Below are 21,798 nucleotides of genomic sequence, written 5' to 3' on the forward strand. Positions count from 1 at the left end.
AAATTAACGCTCGTCCGCTTCACTCCGAGCCATTAAAGGATTTTAGTTCAAGAATAACACGGACTTCAGATATGAACAGAGTTTTGCGAGCAGGTCTGGTTTTCGCGCTACGGATTTCCTGCATTCTTTGTTAACAGATTCTGCTGTTCATAGAATAACGAAAAACAGTTCAGAACTGTGACACCGTTTCTGCTTCCGGTTTGCTCTCAGATTCCTTGTAACGATAGCCGGATGATGTTGTATGAGTGTCGGATATTTTTATATGTTTCTGCGAATCCGGTAACGCATAAATTACGTGGCGAATAGCCTCCAACCAACCATAATGTCTCATCAATGAAATTCGCTAACAGTCGTGTAATTGAGGTGTTATTTTATTTTGACTACTGGTTTCGGCATTCCACTACGCCATCTTCAGGCCCCATATGCATCTCTCAAAAACAAACGATGTCATAGAGTGCCATATATTCCTGGATGTCGTGAATGTAAAAGCCTATCCCAAGTGCTTCATTCGAAGACCTGATTGCAACTGCAAGTCCGTGATGTATCAACAGAAACCATATTGTTTGTTCCAGATACGCCAACGTTGGAAGTAATTGGAGTTTGGACATCCTTTTGTTACTATTACTGTGTCCTTTTGTGTTGAAAGAGGATCTCCTCTTAGTACTTATACAACGCAGATGTAATTGGTTTTCGCTTTTGTTAAAATAACGTGAATAGATTTTACTGGGCGCTAGGGAAAATAATGTTATAGGCAACCTACCCTCTAAAGATTAATATTTGTCAAGATTTGGCTTCAAATGGCCGTCCAACCATTGACGTTTAGGAATTTGTGGTTTCCTGGTGAATGACGAAATGGTTTCTTTGAAAGGACACGGCCAATTTCTATTCCTAGTTTTGTGCAATCAGAGCTTGTTTCCCGTCTCTAATGACCTAATCGTTAACGACAAAAACTCTATTTTTACACTCTGTCATTCCAAAGACGATCTGTGGCGTTCAGTTCGAGCTTATAGAACCATGTGTTGTCGCTTGTCGATCCACTGTACTGTCCCTGGCCTTGGTAAGTGAAGTGTAAAGGAAGACCTTTGCAACAGCCGACAAGACGTCTGATGACTGATTCGTGTACTATACTTAAAACTGCTGCGAATCCTGCCAGTCAAATTCTCATATCTCCCAGAGCGATAGTGACGTTTCTACAGTTAAAAGCGTTATTACATACAGTTTCTCAGAAAGCTCTATGAAGGAACGTTCTATAATTGTGAATCTCTACAATCAAGTCCTGTTAGGGCTCACACGCATTTTTCGTCATTAATTTATTCTGGTAATAACCATGTCTTGGATTACACGGAGTATCCGGAAAAAATGGTTCCAGTATTTACAGAGTATGCAGTATCCAAAAGTTCCGATAAACATTGGTCGTAAACCTTATATCTTTGGAGTTATGTTCTACTACCACTACTGTCTGTGATCACGATGACTCTGCGCTACTCTTCACAAACTGTGCTCGATGTGACCGCCACCCATTGCAATGCAATTGAATCACGCAGTCGTTGGAACACCCTTGGTTGTTGCCGGATTGTGTTGCAGGCATTGAACACATGTTCTCGTAGTGTATGTGCATCACTTATGGGGACTGCAAACAGCAAGGTCTTTACATGTTCCAAAAGCCAGAAATCCGCGGGGTGAAGGTTAGGAGAAAAGGCAGGCCAAGTAATTGGCCCTCGCCGACCAATCCATCGCTCCTGAAAGACTTATGTTACGTGTCGCGTTACCCGAAGTTGAAAATGAGCCAGTACCCCGTCACGCAAGTACCACACTTGAAACTGTTTCACGTAATGGCATATTCTCCAGCAATACAGGTTTCAAAGGAAGTGAGAGTACCTGCCACCATTAAACGTTTTATGTAGAAGGTAGGGACTTAGCAATCTGTCCCTGTGGACACTTGCCCAAAACTTTATTCCAGATGTGTGTCGTCTCTCTTCAAGAGTATGCGGGTTGGCATCGGCCCATACGGGCTTGTCATGGTAATTTACGATACCGTCTCTCGTGAACACCACGTTATCAGTTAACTGCAGTTCACGAGCACACGTTTGGAGAAACGATTGGCAGAATTGCAATCTGGTGGGCCGATCGTGCGGCACTAGAGCGTGAACTCACTACACATGCAGGTATAAATCAACTGTTCATGGAGGACTATCCAGACAACAGACTTAGCAACACCTTGCGCCGCCGCTGTCAGACTGTCGTACCATGGTTGTCCTCCACATGTTCTACACCTGTTGCTGCATAGCAGGTGTGCGAGTTGTTCGAGGTCTGCAGCGATCCCGTGTTCGTGGTGCAAAGGATCCCGTTTGCAAAATTCACTGTAGCAAGGTATTAAACACTTTGCAGATGGCGTAAGGCGTCGTAGATACTTGATAACACACAGGTTACATGCCAGTAGACTGCTTCTATCCGCTTGCCCGTAGCAGAAGGCCGTATCTGCCATCTCCGGTGTCGAATGGTAGGTCTCCATCGGGAGCTGTACATCCAGTGATAGATAGGGAAACAAATACAATATTGAACTGTTATGTCACAACAAACAATACGCCATACCAACACTACGGGTACACCAGATGAAAATAACATACCTGACAGATACACTACGTATTGTATCACGCAGTGGCTACTGTTCGTGTTCTTGTGTTGAGTGCGTGCTGGATATCAATGCAAACACGTTATGCTGCATAAACGTATAGCACGTACGCTATTCCCTTATTGTTCCCATGCCAAAGTCCTCGGTGTGCTATATATGCCCCTCGTACAGAAGCAGATCATAATTCTGAAAAATATGAGGTTTACATCCAATGTTTACGGAAAACATTTTTCTTCCCTTGATGTATACTACGTCCTCTGTAAATAATGGAACCTTTTTTCCGGATACCCTGTATAGTCGCAGCTCTTAACGTCACGCGTAAAGCGTTCTTTTTGGATGTCGCAAAGCGTAAGTAAAATAAGAAAAAAGTCTGGGAAATGTAAGTGGTGCCAGAAATTTGAAATTTCTCTGTTTGTTAGATGTCCCCTCACAAGCAATTAAGAAAAAAAAACTGTTGTCTTCTTTCTTATGTTTGCACATAATTGCTCCACAGACGAACGATTTCTATCAGAGCCTATCGTAGATCTTGCATTAGGAGTTATGTTCTGACTCATACTTTTACGTAAGCACTGATATGAAAATCTGATAGAAAATGGAAATTGATCCATCATACTTACTGCTTGTGAAGCCTAGTCACTCATTCGTCAAATAGTTTATGACTTAAAGAGCCATATCGCTTATGACAGAGAAATCGTTTTTCAAAACGGTTTTTCAGAATTTATCTGTGGATTATTCAGATGATGTGTGATATCCCATTAGAATAATATGATTGCAGCAGCCAGTATACTTTTAGGTAACCGTAAGCTTTCACTAATTATAAAATGATAAATATTGGCACTTTTTGCAATGGGTGGTAAAAAAGGAAATAATTCAGACTGTGGTAAGATGGTTGTAGCCTAAACATCGAAGGCTGTCATGCGTGATGGAAAATTCTCCAAAAAACTGAAGCATCTGGAGAGTACCGCTTGTATTTTTTCATTCCTTTTCATATTTCTGTCACACTTCTGTTACAGACTTTTTTTTTAACGGAAGGTGCTCCGTCTGAACTGCTGCATGAAACTCGGAATGAGGAAAATAAAGTCACCTTGTGAAAAAATACTGAAAGGTGGGTTGACTATAGGATTCAAAATAATCTTTAATTTAAAACGTTATTAGACGAGAATATTTTAATATAATGCACGTTTCAATATAATGGCTCAAAGATTGCACCATTTGTTCTCCGAATACGGGAATAAATTTCGAGTTCATTTGGTGATACATTGTAATTATACTGCTTAGATGAGACTGGACTAAATAAATAGTACATAAACACATCTTAATTGTTCAATGATGTGATTATTTTACAGATTTATATGTTTTTAAGCAGTTGTAAGTTTGTACAATCAACATCCATCTCTAGGTAACCATATAGCAACTTCGTTTTTACGACCTTCACGCATGATTTTCTTAAAGAATTATGTTAAGCTTCTCCAGTTAAAGTTTTTTTGCAGTTACTCTAAATGGCACCGGATGGTTATCATACCAACTGCCGATTTCCATTACACGCTTGTCTCTGTTGACTTTGTTGTCTTCGGGACGTTGAACCTAAATTTTGTTTAATTCGTAGGTCCATTCCTAAGGAGTAGGTACACTTCAGCACGGGGCCTGATCTAACATGTGACAGCATTTTTCACAAACATATGGTATTCTCAATGGCAGATGTCCCAGTTAACGGCCAGCAAAATTCATAGCGGTGACGGGTGACAATAAAAACTCTCTCGGTTACCAGCGTGACATTCAACTAACTGAGCTATCACTCTCATAATCGAATGTGCTGTGAAAGATAAGGTGCAGTTAATGGTTGGCGATGGCTTTGGTACTGGCAGCACATAACAGATGTGTTCTCTGTGGGCGCTGATTTCAACATGAAACATGCCAGTGGTTAAAGATGTTCCCTTTGTGTGTCTGTATATACCTACCCTTCATAAAATCAGTGTTAACAATACAATAATTATCTCTTGTTGTCTGTATATCGCTCTTCGTAAGAGTATTGTTTCGTTGTATATGTATGACCCGCTGTAGCTCCAGAGCGTCTCCAGACACGCCCTCGATCTGGAGCCTCATTGACTGAAGCAGAAACGTCTTCATTGACGAGTCCCGCTTCCATCAAGCCCCGATGGCTGGCGAAGTGTGGAGACGCCCGTGCAGCGGTTGGATACCAACCCGACTGTCGCCCGCCATACAACCCGCCAACCAGGAGTGATGGTTTGGGGTGCCATTTCTTTTCATAGTATGACCCCTGTCGTTGTCATACGCTATACCCTTACAGCACAGCGGTACGTCGACGATATTCTACGCCCCGTTTAGTTGCCCCTTACGGGAAGTCATCCTGGGCTTACATTTCAACAAGATAATGCCCGCCCTGATACGGCGAGAGTTTCTACTGCTTGTCTTTGTGCTTGCCAAACCTTACCTTGGCCAGTAACGTCGCCGAGTCTCTTCCCAATTGAGAACACGAATATACACTGCGTGTATCTCAGAATCATTCAAAAAATGACTGTGAGCACTATGGGACTTAACTTCTGAGGTCATCAGTCCCCTAGAACTTAGAACTACTTAAACCTAACTAACCTAAGGACATCACACACATCCATGCCCGAGGCAGGATTCGAACCTGCGACCGTAGCGATCGCGCGGTTCCAAACTGTAGCGCCTAGAACCGCTCGGCCACAAAGGGCGGCCCAGAATCATTCGTCGTCAAACCCAACATATGACGAAAGCTGGGATTTGTTTAGTGTTTATTAAAACATACAATATAATCTCTACTAAACAATAAAAAATCCAGGCAGCATTGTTGGTGACGGGAACAGGAGGGACTGTTTAGTCTCCAAACTAGATAAAAAAATCTGTCCCTTCGAAATCCTACGCGTATTCCTTTAGTGGAGGCGAATGAGATTAGTGCGCATTTATGCCTACTTGTGCGTATTAATGTTGTATTTGTGTTGTTCATGATGGAGGGAGAGGGTGAACCGCTATGCCGAAATGTAGACAACTGCCATACTCCCTCACGTCAGTCGATAGAGTGAACGATGTGGCGTGATAGCTGATGAACTGGAGTGTTAATGAGAAACGAGGTTCCAGCTATGCCCAGGCAACTTAGTCATGGTTATCGTGATTTCTATAAGTCGGTTCAGGACAATTTAAGGATGATACCTTCAATAAAATCACTGTAGATTTCTTCCCCATCCTTGTTTAACCCGAGCTAGTACTACATCTATAAATAACTCGACGTTGACGAGACACTAAACTCCTAACTTTCTTCTGCATTCCGTACAATGAAGCCATAGCAGTAAAATGCCATATTTGTGGTTTCAGAAAAATTAAGAATAATCCACTTCCAGACGCTGTTTTACATGAACAGATGCCTGTCTTTCCTAGTAACGCGTAACTGTGTTTTTCATTTTCGAAATACTTGACGGATATATTACTTGAAAATATATGTTCTGAAACATCGCATGGAATGACTTGTTAAAATAAAACGCCTGTTCTTCTTTGAGTTTGTGGTCGAATACATGGCTGTGGTGACATCTCATTACTAGTTATCACGTTCTCATCACAGACTGACCGCTTATGATTCACAACGAACAAAAAAGTTACTTCAAGATCCGTTTGCGCGTAATTTCTGCATATTATTGGAGTGAGGTACAGTAAGATGATGTAAATTCAGGTACTACAATAATTTCTATGAAAACATGTTTAACAGAGAGCTTTTTTTTTTTTTTTTTTTTTTTGGATAGATACGTATAAAGGATTTACTTTGAAGTTTCTGTTTAACCGAGACAACCATTTCTGTTACTCACATGTGCTTAGTAAGTCTTCATTCAGATATCTGCATTGTGCTCTTGTTTCTTAATGTTGTAATTAATTTACTGTTATAAAAGGTAATATTTGTTATTACATGGATGGATTTCCTTTTATTAGGTACTTACGGAATTTTCAATTTCTCTTGCCTTAGCGTTAGCGCTCACTTCCCAGTTTTTCGTTATATTTTTTTCGATTGTTAATTTCGCAGAACACAAGTTGATGTTTAGTTTGTGATTTACTTTCGATAATGTTAATGTCAATGTAGCACCTTGTTGGCTGCTGCGTCACGTATGGGTTCAGTCGCCTGAATCGAAAAGGGTTTCTTCATTCGCACCGATTACGTACCTTCCATTGTGAATTGCGTATTTTGCCCCTTGTATGCAATCGTGTCATATAGATGACTGTGTGTATAACTGTTGTAGTGTTTGTGTTATCGGTGACTGTGTGTGTGTGTGTGTGTGTGTGTATGTGAGCTAGAGACAAGACAGGCCGGTAGCCGTTCCTAGGGAATGGTCTCACGGATCACTATTAATAGTGTGATATGCCTCACTCCATGAGATACTAGGTTTTATGACATAATCACATCGTACGGTGAAAAATTGGTTCAAATGGCTCTGAGCACTATGGGACTTAACATCTGTGGTCTTCAGTCCCCTAGAACTTAGAACTACTTAAACCTAACTAACCTAAGGACATACACACACATCCATGCCCGAGGCAGGATTCGAACCTGCGACCGTAGCGGTCACGCGGTTCCAGACTGAAGCGCCTAGAAATGCACGGCCACACCGGCCGGCCTCGTATGGTGATACGGAAACTTATGCCACAACCTTTCATCCCTTGCTGGTGATGGTTCCTTCTGCTGCATGAATCAAACCGGCTACATCCGGGCCGAGTGCAACAAAACTAGTGTTTGTTAGTGATCTCGTCTCCAGATGTGTTTACTTGCTTTACCTGATAGAGTATTTTAGCCATCGAAAATACAGTTTCGGTAGCGTAGCTATCAGCGTCACAATTGTGCAAAATTGTGTAATTTGCTAATTAACTTATACTTCTGTACAACTAAGCAGGAAAATACCAACGTATATTTCAAGCAAAGAAAAAAAAAATTACATTATTTACTGAGGTTAAACCTCCTAAATACTCGTATTATCGATTATGTTTAACGCACATGGTCGCAATATTTTCCTGTAAGATACGCTTAACCGAAAGTTAATTTAAGATCACAATCAACTATGTGGAACTAACTGCGACAAAAATCTAGTGAAACAACGATTCTTTTATAGACCTTTTGGATTTAGGTGTCTGTGTTAGCGGAAATTTTCCGATGCTTGTATGCATCATGCACTTTTATCTCTGTTCTTGGAAAAGAATGATTAATGGCCTACAAACACAAGAAAATTTGGAAAGAGATGTAGGCGTTTTATTTAAGAATGCCCGTTATTTACTTCCGTGAAATTTCCGTGTACTCTCAGCAACTTCATTTGGAATGTTTTCGTAGCGTACGAAGTATATGGAGGCGGTGTCGTCAACTGAAAAGCAAATCTGATAATGTAGAAATTTTCCAACTGGAAAAGAGAAACTAACTGTGAAATTACATATGTTCGGGAATAAGACACAAGAAATAATTTCCAGATAATCAACAGTTCACAACAGCACAATGTCAAAATAGTAAACGGTGACGACTTTACTTAATATCACCCCTTATAATTTCGGATCTGTTAATGTAAACCAAATTTAATACATGGTCATGGATTGTTCAGTTACTCTTTTTAGAAAGATTATTTTAAGAAATAAAGACAAAACACTGTGGATGTTCTACTGTTATATATCTAGTTATATACAGTAATTCTTGAACCAGCCGATTCCTGATATATGTCAATTTCTCCTGTATTTAATACGGCGCATATCCATGCTGTCTTCTCTTCAGCTATGAAAAATTATTTATACCCTATGCAGTATACCAAAAATGAACATTTACTTTCTAATACCTATGGCTAACAGAGCTTGTTTCCGGCATGCCACCATTATCCAGAGCGATGCTCAGTTGTTGGGTGGTAATGGCTCTTTAGTACAACGTTGACAACCATAGTAAATAAATAAAATCAGAATATTCGCTGTTACGAATGAATTCATTCTGAAACCATCTTAGAACAAATCTGCACCTATCCTTTACAATGACCTGTCAGAAAACGCCTATAACTGTTGTTTGCATAGGTATGAGAAGAACACAGGTTAACACAAAATAGAAAAGGATGGTTGTAAGAAATAGAATGAAACTGAAAATGTAAAAAGGACTAAAATTTAAAATTCTATACACTCTTACGATTTTCGCCAATATATAACTCTGTAAAAATATCAGACACTGGAAGCAACCAAATACGTCACTAGACATTCGTTTACTTCCTAAATCGAAATGTTTCCGCACAGTAAGCCAGAAAACAGTACACAAGAGTAAGATATCTACGCGATTAATACAAGTTGGTAAGCAAATAAGATTAATCTTCACAATCATGCAAGCTCACTACTGATTAGTGCGAGGGATGGGACACAGTTATAAAACGATCTGACATTGTTAAAAAGTCGTGTAAGCCATGCATCCAAAAGACAGACAGCGTGGAGTCTGAGAAAAAATCAAATTAAATTAAGTTAAAAAAACGTAAATGAAAAGAATACGGCGATCCACACAAGACTGCTTACCGAAAAACTCAAAGATTTACTACAACTTACAAATTCCCTCATAGCGAAGAAAGGTGCCGCGGTATTTTTACGTAGGTATTAACATCGTTATTGATAACTAAACATGGCCGGTCACTGTTTCCTCATGTTAAGTGAATTAAGTCATGCTATGTGGAGATATATCTGGTATAGGAAAACCTAGACGCAGTGGAGGCCGTTGCAGGTTTCGACGTAAAGATTCGAATATCTCCTGAAATATTTATTTGAATAATCACACATATTTAAGGATATACGAACATAAAGCGTGGATTAGAAATTTCTACCAGTCTCAGCAAAGATGTGCGCTCAGTAGTAAGAGGACCTTAAGACACTTCTCGTATCACAGAAACCTCCCATTATGCCATCGCAATGGTGAATCTTTCAAGACTCGAGATAACAGACTGAAGATAATTTCAGTGGTGAATAGACAAGGTCATGCAATTCGATAGTTCCAAGAAATTTTCCGTTTTCGGTTTTGAGTAGATGTAAGGACGATCGATGTAATGCTCTCATACAAAGGGTAACACGATCAAAATGTTCCTGTGTGTCTTTTGAGTTAGTATTACCATAGGAAAACTGTTGGTTAATATAGATTTCTAATTCTATAAAGTAAGAAAGTGAATGTGTGAATAAACAGTGGTGACGATGTTTTATGCCCACAGAAAGAAACCTGTTAGGTAGTGTGCCTATGGCCGCATCCGTTAAGAAGAGTGACACGTTAGTAAGAAGGATACTCTCCTGACATTATATTTCCGTTTCAGAATGTGAAATGTTAGCATACGAAAGATAATACGAAATATAAATCATTAACCAGAGCAAAGATGATTCTTACTGTCCTAGACGTAGCTGCAATTCCTGTGTTTACGCAACTATTTACTCTGAGATGAGAGTGACAGCTGTGCGTTTGCGAGTGATTTAGATTTTTTTTCGTTGCGTTTTCGTAGTGCAATTTTTTGTGTTGTGCTTCTGAGGCTGAGGTTTGTATGGGAAACTGGTTACCACACTCTGTCTAGACAGTGCCTCAGCTACGGGAACCGAGCGAGGTGGCGCAATGGTTAGCACATTGGACTGGTATTCGGGAGGACGACGGTTCAAACCCGCGTCCGGCCATCCTGATTCAGGTTTTCCGTGATTTCCCTAAATCGCTTCGGGAAAATACTGGGATGGTCCCTTCGAAAGGGCACGGCCGATTTCGTTCCCTATCCTTCCCTAATCCGAGCTTGTGCTCCGTCTCTAATGACCTCGATGTCGACAAGACGTTAAACATTAATCCCCTCCTCCTCCTCAGCTACCGAGGTGTGGATTCGTTCCGCGTCTGGGTCCTCTCGCTTTCTCGCAAGCTGGGGCGCAACGCTTTAAGCTTACATATCGCCAAAGAAATGTGGTTAAAAATCTCATTAATTAATTCTAAAATTTGTTAATAAATCCACCAAATCCATCAGCAGTAGTAACCACAGATTATACAGGTGGAGTTTCTCGTAGTACACGTGATGTTGATAGTAATGTAATTGATTTAAGAGTCACTTATGGAATTTCAGCTGCATTCAGTCACAGAGTAACGGAATGGTCAATCTGTAATGACTGAAAATCGTTCGGTATTCAGTAGGGCAAGAAAGGAAGATTTATCACCGTGATCGGATGTAAAGTGCATCAGTGCTAGCCGGGGAGAATTTTTTTTTAATGTCTCCACGTTTCGTTCAATTCTAGTTTTTGAGAGATTGAGTAAACATCGCTGCGTGGAGTTCTAAGTAGACTAACTCATTAAAGGTGAAATATTGTCTGTATTTAGAATTAGAAAAAAAACATTCTTTAAACTATAGACACTACAAAATTTCCTTTTTCTACAACTGCCGCTAAACCAGTTCAGTGTCGTGAAGTGACATTGGTGATCATGCACATTCTCCTAATTGTGCAACAATAAGAGAAGTTATGGTATTCGCACTGTATGGCTTACTATTCTCTTCGTGGGTACATACCTTTGGAAAGACTCCACAGTTCTTTGGATGAGAAGACTCCAGTGGCTAAAATCGTGTCGTTGCATACGACTCCGTTGTATGGGTTGTGAGTGTAGCCTGCAAAGCACAATAAAAATATGGACTTCGCAAAAATGAAAATTTCAAGCCTGACTAAAAATAAAAGCCTTCGCCCATGGTTTCTACTTATAAGCGAACAAAGTGATTAAAATAATTGATCAGATTCTTTTCTGCCACCGGAAGAAAACAGAAAGAAAAATTCAAAAATTATTGGCTTTGCAAATGACAAGGAACTTTCCAAAATAACATGGTAACCAAAATAAAAATTACTGTGCTACGACAGGTCTGCCGTCGATAGCACAAAGAAACTTATGTTTCAGTATTCTTTCTCATATGATGGATAAAACGACATATTTGATGCACCAGATACAGCCTTAATGTGATGTGATGACTAAATAAGCAAGTCTTTAGTTTAAAAGGGCTCAGTTCGATAAATTAGGACAGTTATTTGATTCAAATTTTATTATAAATTAGGATATTTGGGAATAAAATACAGAAACATTGTTCAAGTAGTTCAGTCGAATTTGAATTTTTGCCTAGCTTTTTGAAATGGAAAAACCTTGCGGAGAGAGTTTTAATGGTATCTGAAATTGATACTTGGTCTTATTTAATCCTTGCGCCATACGGGACTTCATAGTTGATGGGACCGCGTCGGCAAATACATAAGCGCTAACAACACTTTTCTGCTTGGAAATAAGTCGTTCGACGCTGTAAACTAACCACAAACCATCAGCAATCGTTATACTTTCCAGTCGTGGCTGAGAGGAATGAGGAATTCGTGTAAATGGCACCTTGTGTGAGAGGACTGTGGATGATCCAGAAATTTCCAATTCTAATGAGAATATGCAGACAAGTCATCAGATGCTTCTATTGCAGGAACTGTTACGAACAGGTCCGGTTGAGCTAGGGACAGCTTAAGATGATGAAAAAGAGAAACAACGAAGAGTATAATTCCAACGGATTGACACCATACTCTCCAAGCATCGTCAGGCGAAATACTATCTGGCACCATGGAATATGCGTGTCAGTGGTAGTGAACATCAGGAAGTGATTCTACATCACGTAGTGAATAGTAAGAAGGAAATCATCCATCAGTACACCTGTGTTCAATGGCTGTTTGTAGCCGTGTATCTACACCATAAATTTCTGGCGATAAGCATCGGTTGTTCAGCTGAAGGATTCTTAGAAAAATAGGGATTAATACAAAAAAAACCACACAAATAAAGGTTACAACAACAAAAACTCCTTCCAAATTCGACTTGGTAGCCACTGTTGCTAACAGACGCTCGTGGGGTCAGGTATTGAATTTCAGGAGATGGGTACTAACCCAGATGATGAAAGAATTTTTTGATCAGAATATGGCTGAAAGGAGATGAGATATAGTGGTGTACAATTCTTGATCGCCAGATCTGCGCCGTCGTTTTGAGTCAAATTCCAAGACTCTTCGCCTTTACTTGAGGCTTTGTTCAACCCCCTTCCCCTGTTCTCTCTCCGCATCAACAGCAGCTCTAGACTCTACACACAGTGATCTACACTAAATAGTTACAGGGGTATGCTCACACTTGACGAAGGAAAGCAGACAAAAAATTCCTGTCTAATTTTGAACCTAGCTTACTTATTGAGGTCTATCAATGAATATTGTCATACAACTTGAATGTTTTATTATTTGTAAATGTATAGTTAACTTAATCGCTTTTTAAGGTGTATACTATGCAGATTTGTGTTACTCTAGTTGCTGTGCGCGACCAGCGTCCTACTGCAAGAGACCGAGTGCATTACTACTTTATGTTAGAAAGAGAAACCGAAGCAAAGGTTATGCCTGAGTCATCAGTACCACTGCTCAATAGTTCTGTATTATGCGTAACTGTATCTGATTATGAAGTTGCACTCGGTGACTGCAATAAGTGTCTATCAACTGCAGGTTGCGCGGGATCTTGTAGTCACTGATACTGACATGGCAAAGCTACAAACTGTAAATGATATTCTCGTGCGGCCTGAAAAATACCCAAGGCGTTCTCAGCTAACAAATTATATGTCATGCAGCAAACAAAACATGTATGAGTTTGATTTTGGATATTAACACCCAGCTGATGTTGTTAGTACATACTTTGAAATGGCATATCAGTCATCCAATTTACAAGAAATTCAGAACTGATTACTGGAGTGTAGTGACGTGTTTCTGTTGATGTTTCGGTCATTCGCCCTAAGGGGTTATCCATTCCTGCCGTTTGTTACCTATAATCTCCATTTCAACATAACTGAATGATGTGGTTTTTGGGGAAGGAGACCAGACAGCGAGGTCATCGGTCTCATCGGATTAGGGAAGGACGGGGAAGGACGTCGGCCGTGCCCTTTGAAAGGAACAATCCCGGCATTTGCCTGGAGCGATTTAGGGAAATCACGGAAAACCTAAATCAGGATGGCCGGACGCTCAACATAACTGCTGCATCCAAATTCCTCGCAGATGTACATCTACAGGGTGGTCAAAAACAGTCTGAAAAGCTTGTAAGGTTGTTTCAGGGTAGGTTGTGGTGAGAAACAATTGTTAAGAAAAAATTCGGTACGTTTCGCCATTTCCGAGTTAATTAGCATTAAAGTTAGCCAAGCAGGCCGTTGCGCGCACAAATTCAATAGGCCTGCCAGATAAAATTAGTGTCATTTGTTCTTATAGCGTAGATGATAATTCAAGAGACAGCTCAGTCTTTGGCTCTGGTCAGTTACTTACCACCATCCTATGTCCAACTTTTGTATCATTCTCTTTTGGGTTTTAGGAAACCGAACGGGGATCATGTTAGGCGACACTGTCTCTGGGTGGGGCTCTTGAATTTGCTCGCTCAACGGTCTGACTGGCTACCTTCAATGTTAATTAACTCGGAAACGGTACTACGTATCGAATTTTTTCTGAATAATTGTTTATCAGCACAACCTACCCAGCAACTCATTTACCAGCTTTTCAGACAGCTTCTGACCAACCTGTGTCTTTATGTCTATGTCTGAATCTGCGATTCTTTCCTAACCAAAGTTTTCATTAACAACTCACGACGTAATATGTGCCAAACCATCCTATCTCGACTTCTATAACACCAAATTTCAACGGTTTCTATCATCTAATTTCTTTCTTCCCCAACGTACACGCTTCGCACCCATTCACAGTGTGCTCCAAATACAACTTTTGATGGTTCTTCCTCTGGTACCAAGAGTCATAGCAGCCGTTTTTGCTCTTTACAGAAACCAATTCTGTTTCGTGCAATTATTTCTACTATGTCTTTTTGCCTATTTGTTTCTCATCTTTCCCACTTGCTAGACAGAAAAAATCAGTATTATAGCAATTAACTAGCACTAACTCCGTTACATTAAGTATCGGACTCAATAACTGTTGGCTTTCAGCGTCTATTGTTAATTCATGCTGATATGCTGTCCGCGAAAAACCACTCCCACATGAAAATAGCACTTTGCTTTCCTCATTGTGCAATTTAAACGAGTGATTGCAATGAGCAACCCTGCTTACACCTTACTGGTTTCTGTCTCTTTTGTAATTTAGTTAGTGCTGACGCCTCTAGCCAGCTTCGCATCTACTCCTAGATCATACTCCGCAAGCCGCTTAACGGTATGTGGCGGACGGTATTTTTGATATCACTAACTGATCCTCCTTTCCTGTTCCACTAGCGAATGGAGCGTGGGTAGACTGATTGTCGGCAAGCCTCTGTATTAACTCTAATTTCTCAATTTTTCTCGTCGTGATTATTTCGTGAGATGAGTGTAGGAGGAAATAATATGTTGTCCAACTCGTCCTGGAAACTGCTCCCTCGAAATTTCAACTGTAAACCACTCAGTGATGCACAGCGCCTCTCTTGTAACGTCTGCCACTGTAGCTGTTTGAGCATCTTTGTAGCACTCTCGTATCGACTCAACGATTCTGTGCCGAAACCTGCCGCTCTTCATTAGATCTTCTCATCTCTTCTATCAGTCCTACCTGGTAAGCATCCCAGATGGATGAACAATACTCAAGAATAAGGACAATGTCTTTTATCCCTATAATTGATATCACAATACCTAACTGTTTGTTCCATCCCACAACATCAAAGGCCTTCTCTAAATCTACGAACGCAATGCACGTTTACCTGTGTTTCCTAAAACTGTTCTCTGTTATTACCTACAAGGTTACAACTTCTTATCGAGTCCCCCTGCTTACCTAACACCACACTGGTCTTCTGCTAACCTCCTTTTAGTTTTCCTTTCCATTCTCCGGTAAAGTGCTCTTATGAGTTTTCTTGATGAATGTCATACTAGAATGATTTTGAGACATTGTTCACATGTACGATACGTCTTTGTGGACAAAAAAGGACGCCAGTTTATTACGAACGATCACAGGAGGAATTTAGCCACAATTTTGGCCCATGGAAAGAAACATAATAATTTTTTACTTCAAGTTCTTAATTTTAGTTCATGTACATTGGACGAATTACGTCTCCTTCATTGAAATTTATTTCAGAGAGATACAGCATCAGTGAGTGTGTTTACAGCAGATATGTGTGAGAGCATAAACGTAACTGAATTTAGATAGACTAATTTATTTGTCGGAATATGGAGCAATATGAGATTCTTGAAGTGTAATTACGAAAGTGAGCAATATGAAGAATGCACTGTGTGGAATTTTTTTAAAAAATTAATTAGATAGAATTTATATAGTAGAAGCAACCAACCTTTTTCTAATTCAAACTGAGAAAAATATCTGTTGTTATTGTTGTTGTCTTCAGTCCGAAGACTGGTGCTACTCTATCCTGTGCAAGTCTCTTAATCTTCGAGTAACTGCTGCAACCTACACCCTTCTGAATCTGATTACTGTATTCATCTCTTGGTCTCCCTCTACGATTTTTACGCCACACGCTTTCCTCCAGTACTAAATTGGTGATCCCTTGATGTGTCACAATGTGCCCTACCAACCGACTCCTTCTTCTAGTCAGGTTGTGACACAGATTTCTTTTCTCCCCAATTCTGTTGACGACCTCTTTATTAGTTACGTGATCTATTCATCTAATCTTCAGCATTCTTCTGTAGCACCTTATTTCAAAAGCTTCTATTCTCTTCTAGTTTAAACTGTTTATCGTCCATGCTACACTTCCCTACATGGCTAAACTCCATACAAATACTTTCAGAAAAGAATTCCTGACAAATAATCTATACTCGATGTTAACAAATTTCTTTTCTTCATAAATGCTGTTCTTGCCATTGCCAGTCTACATTTTATATCTTCTCTACTTCGACCATCGCCACTGACAGAATGACAATGTCATCGGCAAACCTCAAAGTTCTTATTTCTTCTCCCTGAACATTAATTCCTACTACAAATTTTTCATTGGTTTCCTTTACTGGTTTTTTAGTGTATATATTGAATAACATCGGGTATAGGTTACAACGCTGTCTCACTCCCTTCTCAACTACTGCTTACCTTTCATGCCCCTAGACTCTTGTAACTGCATTTGGTTTCAGTACATATTGTAAATAGCCTTTCGCTCCTGTATTTTACCCCTGCTACCTTCAGAATTTGAAAGAGAGTATTCCAGTCAACATTGTCAAAAGCTTTCTCTAAGTCTACAAACGCTATAAACGTAAGTTTGCCTTTCCTTAACCTATTATCTATGAGAAGTCTTAGGGTCAGTAGTGCCTCGTGTGTTCCTGCATTTCTTTGGAACTAAAGTGATCTTCCCCGAGGTCAGCTTCTAACAGTTTTTCAATTCTTTTGTAAAGAATTTGTGTTAGTATTTTGCAACCGTGACTTATTAAATTGACAGTTCGGTAATTTTCACAGCAGACAACACGTGCTTTCTTTGGAGTTAGAATTATTATATTCTTCTTGAAGTCTGAGGGCATTTCGCCTGTCTCATACATCCTTCTCACCAGATAAAAGAGTTTTATCATGGTTGGCTCTCTCGAGGCTATCAGTACTTCTAACGGCATGTTGTCGACTCCCGGGTCCTTGTTTCGATTAAGGTCTTTCAATGCTCTGTCAGATTCTTCACGCAGTATCTCATCTTCATCTACGTCCTCTTCCATTTCCATAATATTGCCCTCAAGTACATCCCTTTATACTCCTTCAAATTTTCTGCTTTCCCTTCTTTGCTTGGTACTGGTTTTCCATCTGAGATCTTGATATTCATATAGGTCGTTCTCTTTTCTCCAAAGGACTCTTTTCTATTATCTATTAATTTCTAAACTCTCAGAATCCAGATTATTTTCGAATGTTGCAGGACTGTCGCCTTTACCCTAAGTGAGCCAGCAAAGACGAATTCACTGCCTTACATTCTTGGTAGGTATTTTTGTAGCTATAAAGGAACAGAAAAAGATGGCAACGCAAGAAGTGTAATAAGTGTAAGTTGCATGATACAATTATTTACGTTGAAACATGTGATAGCTAAATGATGTATTGACGTACAGAACAAAAAAATCCATTTTATGTTAAACTCTAACGAGCAGATGAACATGAATATGAGTGGTAATAAGGTGGGCTGTGGAAGATCGAGAATAATTAATGTGCAACTTTTAACAAAAGGATTTTTTAACCTGCGAAAAATTTATCATTCCATCTCAACTGTTGTTTGCTATTATTAAACGGGTGAAGTTGTTTAATCACAGTGCTAAATATATTTCAACTTAATTTCGGTGCACGGTAATGTGTTAATGTGGCATATCGTAGATTGCAGCTAAAGACTGTAATTATTATAGAGTTTATCAATGAGAGGTACTGCGAACAAAAATTGAATTTACTGACGTAATTTGATCGACACTGTCGTGTTATTTAAGAGACCGTAAAAAAAGGTGAGCTTCGCTAGCAGATATTAATTACATCTGCTCCGGCTGCCCTCTCCGTCTGGATTCTGTAGGCATCATACAATATAACGTTGATGATGGAAAATAGATACTGAAGTAGGGTACGACAGGGGGTGCGTGCTGTATGTAATTGGCGCTGTCAGAGAGAAAAGAAAGGAGATAGCGACACTTAGCCGTCCGCAGTGAAAGACCCGCGGGGCAGCATTGCGAAGTGTGGCGTTTCTCCGTACAACTGAGTCGGAGCATGTGGCGGTCAACTGACGATGTCGTAGTGCACAGTCTAAATATATACACGGCCAACCCCGCACAGTAAGCTGGCTGTTAGCGAACGCTCCGATTCAAATACCTCTTCAAGTAATTCACATCCCAGGCGCGAAGTTTCATTGTGTACTTTCTTCTCGTGTACACCTCTCTCGCACTGCGGTAGAATAGCACTCTGAGCTGATAATCGGGTGAACCGTACCATACGCACGGTGAAAATTTCTCCGCCTGGGTCAAATGATGTTGAGGTCTTCAGTTCGAAGACTGAACTGATGTAATTCTACAGGTTTTTCTATTGTTTGCAAGCCTCTTCACATCTGTATAACTACAGCAACACACAACAATATGAAGTTGCTCATTGCAGTCAAGCGTTGGTCTCCCTCAACGATTTTTAGTCCCCCTCATACTCACACACACATACTTACCTCCCTCACCAAACTGACCATTCCTTGAGACATCACGATGTTTTCTGTCAACCGATATCCGCTTTTTGTCAAGTTGTGCCATAAATTATTTTTCATTCTAATGCTATTTATTACCTCCTCGTTATTTATTCTATCCACTCATTTAATCTTGAGCATTATTTTGTAGCGCTGCATTTAAGAAGCTTCTCTTCTCTTCTTGTCTGAACTGTTTATCGTCCCACGTTTCCCTTGGCAGCGCCGAGGCTGATGGCCTGGTAGTAAAGCACATGCCTGTAAAGCGAGAGGTTGGGGTATCGAATCCCGTTCGAACGACGAGAATTCTCTCTCCATTTTCAATCTATCATTCGCTTATCAACGACGTGAGAAGCCGCCGTGTTTCGGATTCCACGTTAAACTATGTCGCCTTTTGGCAGTTGGATTACTGGGATCAATTAAGTACACGCAAGTCGTCGGAGCAGCGTCCAACTGAAATAACTGCACGGAGCCATTGAGTCACATAAAATTATTAATTACTTGATACAATCAGGATACAACCACACTGTTGCTCTAACAGTTTGACGACATTCACTATAAACGTAAACCATACCGATTTTTTAGACCGTCGTATGTAATACGAAAGTCTCAATAGCATCACGAGCTAATGGTCTGATCGTTAGAACGGTAAGGACAGACTTATTGGCTTCAAGCGGACAGATAAACTCACGGACCGTACCTGAGTTACACACTGAACAGCCAAAGAAACTGGTACACCTGCCTAATATCGTGTAGGGCCCACGGCAGCATGCAGAAGTGCCGCAACACTACGTGGCATGTACTCGACTAATGTCTGAAGTAGTGCTGGAGGGAATTGACACCATGAATCCTGCAGGGCTGTCCATAAATCTGTAAGAGTACGAGGGGCTGGAGATCTCTTCTGAACAGCACGTTGGAAGGCATTCCAGATATGCTCAAAATGTTCATGTCTGTGGAGTTTGGTGGCTAGCGGAAGTGTTTAAATTGTTCCTGGAGCTACGCTGCAGCAATTCTGGTCGTGTGGAGTGTCACGGCATTGTCCTGCTGGAATTTCCCAAGCCTATAGGAATGCACAATGGACATGAATGGATGGAGATGATCAGGCAGTATGCTTACGTACGTGTCACTTGTCAGAGTCCTACCTAGACGTGTCAGAGGTCCCATATCACTCCAACTGCACACTCCCCACAGCATTACAGAGCCTCCACCAGCTCGAACAGTCCCCTGCTGACATGCAGGGTCCATGGATTCATGAGGTTGTCTCCATAACCGTACATGTCCATCCGCTCGATACGATTTGAAACGAGACTCGTCCAACCAGGCAACATGTTTCCAATCATCAACAGTCCAATGTTGATGCTGACGGGCCCAGGCGAGGCGTAAAGCTTTGTGTTAAGCAGTCACCAAGGGTACACGAGGTGGCCATCGGCTCCGAAAGCCCATATCGACGATGTTTCGTTGAATGGTTCACACGCTGGCACTTTTTGATGGCCTAACATTGAAATCTGCAGCAATTTGCGGGAGCGTTGCACTTCTGTCACGTTGAACGATTCTTTTCAGTCGTCGTTGGTCCCGTTCTTGCTGGATCTTTTTCTGCCCGCAGCTGTGTTGGAGATTTGATGTTTTACCGGATTCCTGATATTCACGGTACTCTCGTGAAATGGTCGTACGGGGAAATTCCCGCTTCATCGCTACCTCGGAGATGCTGTGTCCTATCGCTCGTGCGCCGACTATAACACCACGTTCAAATACACTTAAATCTTGATGACCTGTAACAGCAGTAACCAATCTAACAACTGCGTCAGACACTTGTTGTCTTATATAGACGTTGCCGACGGCAGCGTCGTTTCCTGCCTGTTTACATATCTCTGTATTTGAATAAGTATGCCTATACCAGTTTCTCTGGTGTTTCAGTGTATGTTTACTTACAGCAGGGTAGTCGTTTAAGAGGTCTGTTCTGCTGAAGGTGGGACAGTGATTTGATGTGCTTTTATCTTGTTACTATGTGATCAAATTCCACACATTTTATGTCACTGAAATAACTTTTGAAGGTATCTTTCCAAAGTTATAGAAAAAATATAGTCCCATAAAAAAGGGTATTCGGTGTCATAATTCAGCAGATACAAACTTGAAAAATTACTTGCGTCTATCAGAAAATTCCCCATGTTGTCCCCAATAACTTACAACTCGTCATCGCCGATTTCGTCCAAATTTGTGGTGTACGCAGGGCTTGGACAGGTATGAAAGTCGCAGACGCGGGAACTCCAGATGGCCAAGGGATTTAAAAGAGATAGTATTTTTGGCGAGTCGGGAGAGGTATGAGCTACCTATATTAGCGTAATTTCCAGGCAGCGGTTGGCGCCGTGGAAACGAAGAACGATAATGCGACAGGCCGTGGAGTCGAGTTCCTAGGCGGAAATTTTATTTTCAATTTTTACGTTACTTGCACTGCAAATAAACCGAAATAATGCTCAATACATTGTATTTATTAATATTTTCACAAAATGAAAAGGAAAGGCAAAGAAAAACGCGGAATTACAAATAATGCCTTTTATGAAAATATTAATAAACACAATACACTGAGCACTATTTCGGTTTATTTACAGTATAAGTAAAATAAAAATTGAAAATAAAAACTGCGTCTACAGACTCGACCCTACGACCTTCGTATTACCGCTCTGCACGCTTTCCGCTGACCCAACCGCTACGTGGGAGCTATGCTAATGTAAATAACCCATGACTTGACTGACCCGCGCCAAAAATACTATTTTTTCTGAACGCTTTGACATCTGAAACTCCACATCTGTCACTTTCATGTATGACAAAGTCCTGTATATGTCATAAACTTGGACAAAATCGGTGTTTACGAGTAGGTGCGGTCGCTTTGTTAGTGAAAACAGTTGCTAAATATACAGGATTATTCAGCTGTCCCTAACACAAGCGAGATTTTCGTCTTTTCTCGCTCACTGTATGCAAACTATTAGTCCTACAGAAAAAATTAACGGGGCCTTTTTATAGGAAATTTTATGTAGCTGAATTTTTTACT

At 40.5% G+C, this 21,798-nt stretch overlaps 1 protein-coding gene across 8 annotated transcripts in view; it reads right to left on the reverse strand.

Annotated features, from left to right (window-relative positions):
* Window positions 1-21,798, reverse strand: part of LOC126248210 (nuclear factor 1 X-type) — a 601,762-nt gene that overhangs the window by 99,313 nt on the left and 480,651 nt on the right. For 6 of the 8 annotated variants that reach the window (XM_049949025.1, XM_049949027.1, XM_049949030.1 and 3 more), the window contains one exon: window positions 11,170-11,265. The exons of the other annotated variants lie outside the window; for them this stretch is intronic. In XM_049949025.1, the coding sequence (XP_049804982.1) occupies window positions 11,170-11,265 (96 nt within the window). The remainder of the gene's footprint in view (window positions 1-11,169; window positions 11,266-21,798) is intronic. 8 annotated transcript variants of the gene reach the window in all.

This window comes from Schistocerca nitens, chromosome 3 (genome assembly GCF_023898315.1).
Source record: "Schistocerca nitens isolate TAMUIC-IGC-003100 chromosome 3, iqSchNite1.1, whole genome shotgun sequence".
NCBI lineage: Eukaryota > Metazoa > Arthropoda > Insecta > Orthoptera > Acrididae > Schistocerca > Schistocerca nitens.